General features: G+C 48.4%; 1 protein-coding gene across 1 annotated transcript in view; it reads right to left on the bottom strand.

Annotated features, from left to right (window-relative positions):
- The window catches only part of Pdgfc (platelet derived growth factor C), a 147782-nt gene extending 141653 nt beyond the window's left edge, over window positions 1-6129 (bottom strand). The window contains exon 1 of the mRNA XM_005076153.4: window positions 5669-6129. Coding sequence (XP_005076210.1) covers window positions 5669-5786 — 118 coding nt within the window. The 5' untranslated portion in view covers window positions 5787-6129. The remainder of the gene's footprint in view (window positions 1-5668) is intronic.
- Between the last annotated feature and the right edge of the window lie 915 nt (window positions 6130-7044).

Genomic DNA, 7044 nt, shown 5'->3' on the forward strand with positions numbered 1-7044 from the left:
TTAGCGATTGACTACTGATATGCTATCTCATACCTTGATAAGAGATATCTTCTCTTTAAGACCTCACCCAGTTTTGTTGTCAGTGAATCCTAAGATCTTTCCAGGTCAAACATCATCAGCAAAGTTGTGGTTGCTGATCTCTAGAATTTTAAGGTACAATCTGTCTATGAGCCAAAGTACACCATGAAAGGCACCCCAATTTTGATGGCTGCTCATCTACTTGCAATTTTCAACAGTCTTAGCCCACATCAAATCCCCATCCTCAGAAGACACACATATGCACATGCAAAGAGCACTTTTAAGAGAGTAGTAGCCAACATCACATCGCATCTAGGAAACCTCCCCATTGCTTGGTACCACACACTTGGGGATTGGTATGTTCACCAAAACTGGCAAGTAGTATTCTGATCTGTGCCCAAGTTTATCTTTCTAGAAAAGGGCCAAACCCTGTGGGCAATATCTTCAAGGAGTGCCTGCTCCTATAGTAGATGCCATTGTCTTGCTATATAAAAAGGCACCTCACACCCAGAATATTTCACAGATATTGAGTGAGAAGACAAGATTGCAATACCTTGATCCAGAGGCTATAGCTCCTACAAAGAATAAATTAGACTAGGTCCACGCTCTCATAAGGCTCAGACTCCATAGTAAGAGCTGAGAAGAACAAACTACCAATTAAAAGAAAGGGAAGAAAAGAATCAAGAACCAAGAGCAATATAACAAAGCATGGAATGTTCTATGTAGCTAATTATCCTTGATGGGACAGGAAGGTTGGATAGTTTGGACAGAAGGGTTGGCAAAACCTGCCCTGGAAAAGGTATGCCTAATATGCATGACAGGAAGCCACAACTTATGCAAAAGCAGAGTGGTCAGTATTAGTCAGAGAAGCAGGGACGGTCAACTAAGCCACTGGACCTCCAATGTCTGCCTCCATACCTCTTCCAGGTACAACTCTTAAACGTGAAGCCAGGAAGAAGGAGTGTAGCCAAAAGAAGTCACACCCCTTCTTCACTCCAGGTCTCTCCAGTGACCTTAACTGCTACCTGAGCTAAGCTGTCTACTGTGTCAGGAAGCTTTGCTGTTGGGAGGATAACAACCCTCAGTCAGTTCTGAGACTCCATGGTTGAAGAAGCTTTTCTCGGGCTTGGGGCAGCTTTCAATGGCTGGCCCCTTGTGCTGGTGGAAGAGTAGGCCCACGACAAGCATGACCCTCTTTTTTTTTTAGACAGCGTTTATCTTTATAATGGCCCTAGGTATCCTATAACTACTTCTGTAGACCAGGCTAACCTCAAATTCAGACAGAGCCACCTGTCTGTGCCTCCCGAATGCTGGGATTAAAGGTGTGTGCCTGACATCTCCCCCATTTTAACATTATAGCATAAGTACTAGGGCACAGCATCTGGAAGTCAACCTCTGGACAGATTGATAGGAGAAAGGAAAGGGTAAATTTTTATTCACAGGTGAAGCCAGAAGTGGACATAAATGTGTAGCACAAAGCGTTTAATAAGTGAATTAGCAATTACTATCACTAGAACATTATAGAGCTATTTAGGCTACAAATGATAGTTTCAAGTAAATGATTCAAAACATTAAAATGAGAATAATCTAATGAAGGAACTTTGATTATGACATGGTATTTTGGCACAACGCAAAACCTATGGGGACAACTTCAGTGGTCTTAAAAAGAACTGTTTCAAAGTTGTCTTATTTAACTAATCATATACCAGATTATCGTCTGGGTTTTTTAATAAAAGACTTGGAAATTTATACATATAGTTGAAAATCTTAACACTACAGATGTTACAAGCACAAAGGTAGAAGTTGAGAAGTTTTCAGGAAGACGAATATGACCAGGCACAGCTGGGGCTTAGCTGGATGGAAGATCTATACTACTCAGGCTGCAACTACAGGCCAAGCTTAGTTCCAATGCCAGCATGTGCTTACAAGGAATTAACCAATCCCATGCCATCTGCAGAACTTCTACAGGACCTTTGCTCTTTCTGAATACCTTTTAAATCTACTGTGACATACATGTGATTCAGTAGAAACTGTAACAGTTAATTCAAGACCTTCCAAACCCACCCAGTGAAAGGGAAGGACTGGACTCTTGGTTACATAAGAGTTCTTTCCTTAGTCAGCTGCCTCAGCTCTCGCATACAGAACAAAACCATAGGAGGAAGTTTCTTTTTAAAGCTCCCAAATAACAAAAATAAATGGCACAAAGGTCACACACTAAAACTTAAGGACTGCCTCGCAGGAAAACCCTTGTAGCCCTCACTCAGACCCTATGTACAGTGGGTACTTTTCTATAGACTTTGGGAAGTTTGTTCACCAAAGAGACTCCAGGCAACACCTAAGGTGATAAGAGATGGGCACAGTTTGATTAGGCTCAGGCATGTGGCAGCAGCAGGAAGAAAGAGCTAGCACTAAAAATGGAACCAAAATCTTAAAAGCATCCCTAATGGATCATCCTCCCCAAGGTAAGTTGCCCCAAGAACTATGAAGGCCCCTGTAGGAAAGAGCATATACAATAACTGATAGTGGTAAGTGAGTCTCAAGAAAGGCAAACTCTAAGTCAAAACTCTAAGCAGTTAGGGAGAATGAGGATGGCAAAAAGCAATTTCAGGTTACGGGTCAATTAAAATCACTGACACAAGATAGGTAGAGCATTACTCCCCCAAAAGGTTTGTAGTAGCTATCTATGTGGGCTGCGTTCAGTGCACAAAATAAGGCCTCCTTCTCGTTGTTTCGGAACATATGTGTGATTCCTCCCGATGGAACTGGGAAGCGCCCAGGAAGAACTTCTGCATCTCACAGTGGGCACTCTCATCCCAAAAACTTACTTCATACTGACATAAGTATTTCCCCTCAGAGTTTAGCAGGCAGAAATCCTCCAAGTAGGTCAATGCTATTTCCTAATTCATTTCCTCAAGGAAAATCTAGAAATCTTTGCTTCATGCAGGAGCCTCTGGGATATGAAGTAAGCCTTCAGGGATAAAGAAGGGTAAGGTTCAGTGGTATATTGTTTACCTCACATGTGTGAGGTCTGGATTCTCGCTAACATCGGTGTGGGGGAGGTAGGTAACAGCATTTTTCATTCAGATAACAAGAGCTACAATCGTACAACAGGAAGCCAACAAGCAACTTGTAACCATGCAACTGATGGCAATCCCTAAGTTTGAGTCATGCCCACATGTTCCAGTCTAAGTGGGTATAGCTAGCTCCACTGTGGAGTACACACAGCACCCAATTCCCACTTATGACATCAAAGTAATACTAATGAGGCCTAGGAATATGAGCACCATGGGGAAGGTGCCTTTGAAAACAGTGACAAGCTCCTATTATCACAAAACCAGATCAATTTGGAGACTGTGGATTGGTCTTTGGGAGGCCTTTGCGTGCAACGCATCAAGCGGACCCCTGGATTCCTCTAGGTGGAACTTTTTAGGAGGGTTCACGCCTACAGAATTGGTCACCAATGCACAGGGCAAGAGTGCAATCAAAACCCAAATACAAGCCACTATGAGAGTGAAAAAGTGAAAAATAACCCAAAAAAAGGAAGTGGCAATTTTGAAGGACAAGAGAAGGAGGAAGTAGTTGCAATTCCAGGAAATCTGGTCACATTCCAGAGGGCTTTTCCTCCACACCCACCTGTTAGCTTCAAATCCTGAAACCTTCAAGTGGGAAATGCAACCTGAGCATGTGTAGAAACATAGCTCTCTATTGCCCCCTAGTGCTGGCCAGTCCTACCTCTCCTTAGGCTGGAAACTATCAGGTGAGTAGTTCCTCTGCTCTCTACTTAACTTTCTGCTGCCAGCACTCCAAGAGCTAAACATAGCCAGATCCTCTGCCCACAGATTAGGAAACGACTAGGCTATTTTTAGCATCATGCATCTTAGGAATGAGAATGGCCCAGCCTCAGATGGCACCAGAATGTGTGTGGCCTGGCTTAATGAACTCACATCTCCTGAGGATGTGAGGCTGGCTACCCAGTGGCCGCGGGCAGCTGAAAGCTCTAGGGCTCTTCACAAAGTAGTGATGGCGCCCTGATCACAAGAAATGACCGCAAGGAAAGAGCGAGGCCGTGCACAGGTACGGAGGAGTCTGGGAGATGCTAAGACACGGCGGTGAGAGACGAGGAACTGGGAACAGAAGAAGAGCACTGGACGCTGGTGTTATGGAGAAGAGATGTTTTGAACTGGACATTTATTTTGCATTAGAAAGGACAAAGGTTGGTTGGATCTGCTTCCTGCCTGGGTATAGCTGTTGTTGTTGTGGCTTCTTTGACCCCTGAGCCCTCTGCAAGTCCTATGATTATAGATGGATCACTAGACTGCCCTTTGATCAGTCGTTCAGGAGCCTGCAGATGCCACATGCCATAACATTAGCTAGGGGTAAGGAGCAAGCAGGACAATAAGTGTGATGCTATATCCTGGCACCACTAGGGATCATGAAGAGTACTTATGTATTTGGGGACTTCGTTTTAAGATGAACCCTTTATAGAGTTGAAATCCAGATGTGGAGCCTTGAAGCATCCCCTATATATAGAAAACATCACTGTGAGTCAAACAATGCTTGCACCCCATTCTTGTACTCCAAACGTCGCTCATAGACTTCTTACCTGGTTGGTGAAGTTGCATTGTAAACAGATGACAAAGTAGAAAAACATGTACATTTCTTTCCAAATAGCAGCAAGAACCGCCACTTGTAAACAGGGTGTTTAATATTCCAGTTTCAGACAGCCTACATTAACATTGTGGTTTCAAGTGCAGTATAAAATTTCTATTTACAAAAGAGTCTCAAAAATTACTTCATAATGGCAGATCAAGAGCAAAAGGGTTTAGAAATGGAATGATGTAAATCATATGGGGTTCAGAGGCTAAGCAAATTACACACCCGAAGCTTCCCTGGCCTTATGAAAGGAGCCTTTCTCCAGCTCTGTGCAATCCCAGCCCAGAGGAACTCGCATCTGAAAGTTTTCTAAACATTTCAGGTACACTTGAAAGCTGAAAGTAATTCTCATTTCCTATGCAGGATTAAGTCCTTTCCAACACACACAAAATAGTCATTCACGAACACACATACAAAAAAAACACACCACCAAAGGTGAGGATTTCAGGGCACAAAGGCACGTTAAAAAAAAAAGTGCAAGAGAAAAACCATCACTGATTTCCCTTCAAAATGTCCAAGTAGCCTCTGGACCTCCGTGTTCTCAGCTATTTCTTAATTGGTGCCTGCCTTCAAATAAGGGCGCTGATACCTTTCCTGAACTCTTCAGTCTACCCACCCCCCCATACCTGTGTAAAGTCAAACATGCCACGATTCATTCATTTTTTATTTCTTCTTAAAGGTGTTCTTTTACTCGCAACTCTGGCCATATGCCACTCTGCAATGTGGTCATAGCTGACTTTTCCGATCGTTCCCACAACCTGAGTGTCCTCTCCAAGCTGAGGTTGTGGGGCACTCCCGCTGCCCAGTGAGTTTTGGAAGTTGCAAACTCCCGGAATCCCCGCCACCCCCCGAAAGTGCACGCGGACTCACAGGACACCATCTGCAGCGCCTGAGACGCGACCATCAGCTCCAGGGGTGGAGGACCCCACACGCCACCGCACAATGCCAACGGGAACGCAGAGAGAAGCGGGAAGGGGGAGGAGGGGACAAGACTCACCGTTCTGCTCCTTGTCGCTGGAGAGCTGCAACTTGCTGCTCAGGTTGGACTCAGCCCGAGTCCCGGTTCTCAGGCCGGTCAGGGCAGATGTCAGCAGGAGGAGGCCGAGGAGGAGCATTTGGCTGACTGGGGCGAGGGCTCACTCGCGGCGGGCACTGGGGAAGCGGCGAGTCCGAGGCTCAGCCCAGCCTGGGGAAGGCTGCGCTGCGGTGGAAGCGCCTGGCCGGCTCTGGCAGCGGAGAATCGCAGGGTAGTTTCCACATAATCCCATCCAAAACTTTTTCCTAGAGCCTTCTTCTGTGTCTCCAGTTTTTGAAAAGGATCAAAGCAAAACCTGGACCTGAACCAGTTTCCCAAGGTTTAAACAAATCCTGAGCTGTGCCGAAGTGCCTGGGGTGGGGGGGAGGCGAAGGAGGAAAGAGGGGGTGGGGACGCGGGGGAGCGGCGATGAGTCGTGGGGACTCGCAGGGAGCACCTGTCAGTTTGGGGGGCAGGACGCAGGCGAGGACTCGAAGTCCTGCCGAGTCAGTCTGGAAGCCAGGTCGGCAGCGAGGCGAGCACCTTGGGATCAATGACAAAGCTGTGGATCGGGGCGGCCGGCGGCGCCCCACCCCCACCTGGGGGGGAGGGGACCGTGCCCGGCGAGCGCCGCGCGGGTCCCGGGCGGGCAGGGAGGCCGCGGGGGCGACTCGGAGCTGGCTACAATCCACCGGGGAGCCACCGCCTAGCTGCAGTCGGCGGCCACCGAAGTCCTCCCGGGACCGGCTATGCTCTGCAGGAAGCCGGGAGACCTAAAGGCGGCTCAGAGTCCCGCGCGCTCCGGTGCCTGGGCTGCTGCAGGGCAGGACGCTCGGCTGGGGAGCGGTGGCCGCTTTGCACTGGCTGCGCTGGGAAGGCCTGGCGGGCCGGGAGGACCGCGTTTGTCCCCTCCCCGTCTCCACCTTCCCCCAGCGGGCGGCGCGCGGGGCGCGGGGCGGGCTCGAGGGGCGCGGGGGGCGCGGGCCGCCAGCTGGCGGGCCAACAGGTGCTGGCGCAGACAGGGGGTGCTGCGGGGCCCGCGGCAGACGGAGCCCACACTGTGGCGAGGAATGTGGCCAGGCGGCCCCTGCTTCCTTTCCCCTGGGCGCCCCTAACCCCAAATAAGGAGCCTGAGGGCTGCTCAAGGGTGCTGCAAAGACAGAGAGCAAAGTAGGAGAGGAAGCCCCTCCTCCTCTGGCTCTCCCTTGTCTTTCATTCCTAAGGGGATCCCCACTCCCAAAGAGCTTTGCCAGGACTCGTGGCCAGAGTTCTGAACTGAAGGAGTGTAGCTGAACTCAAGATCCCTCTAGAATGACTCCATCTGAAGGGGGATGAATAGAGCAACTTGAAGACAGAGT

This window comes from Mesocricetus auratus, unplaced genomic scaffold (genome assembly GCF_017639785.1).
Source record: "Mesocricetus auratus isolate SY011 unplaced genomic scaffold, BCM_Maur_2.0 Super-Scaffold_100009, whole genome shotgun sequence".
NCBI lineage: Eukaryota > Metazoa > Chordata > Mammalia > Rodentia > Cricetidae > Mesocricetus > Mesocricetus auratus.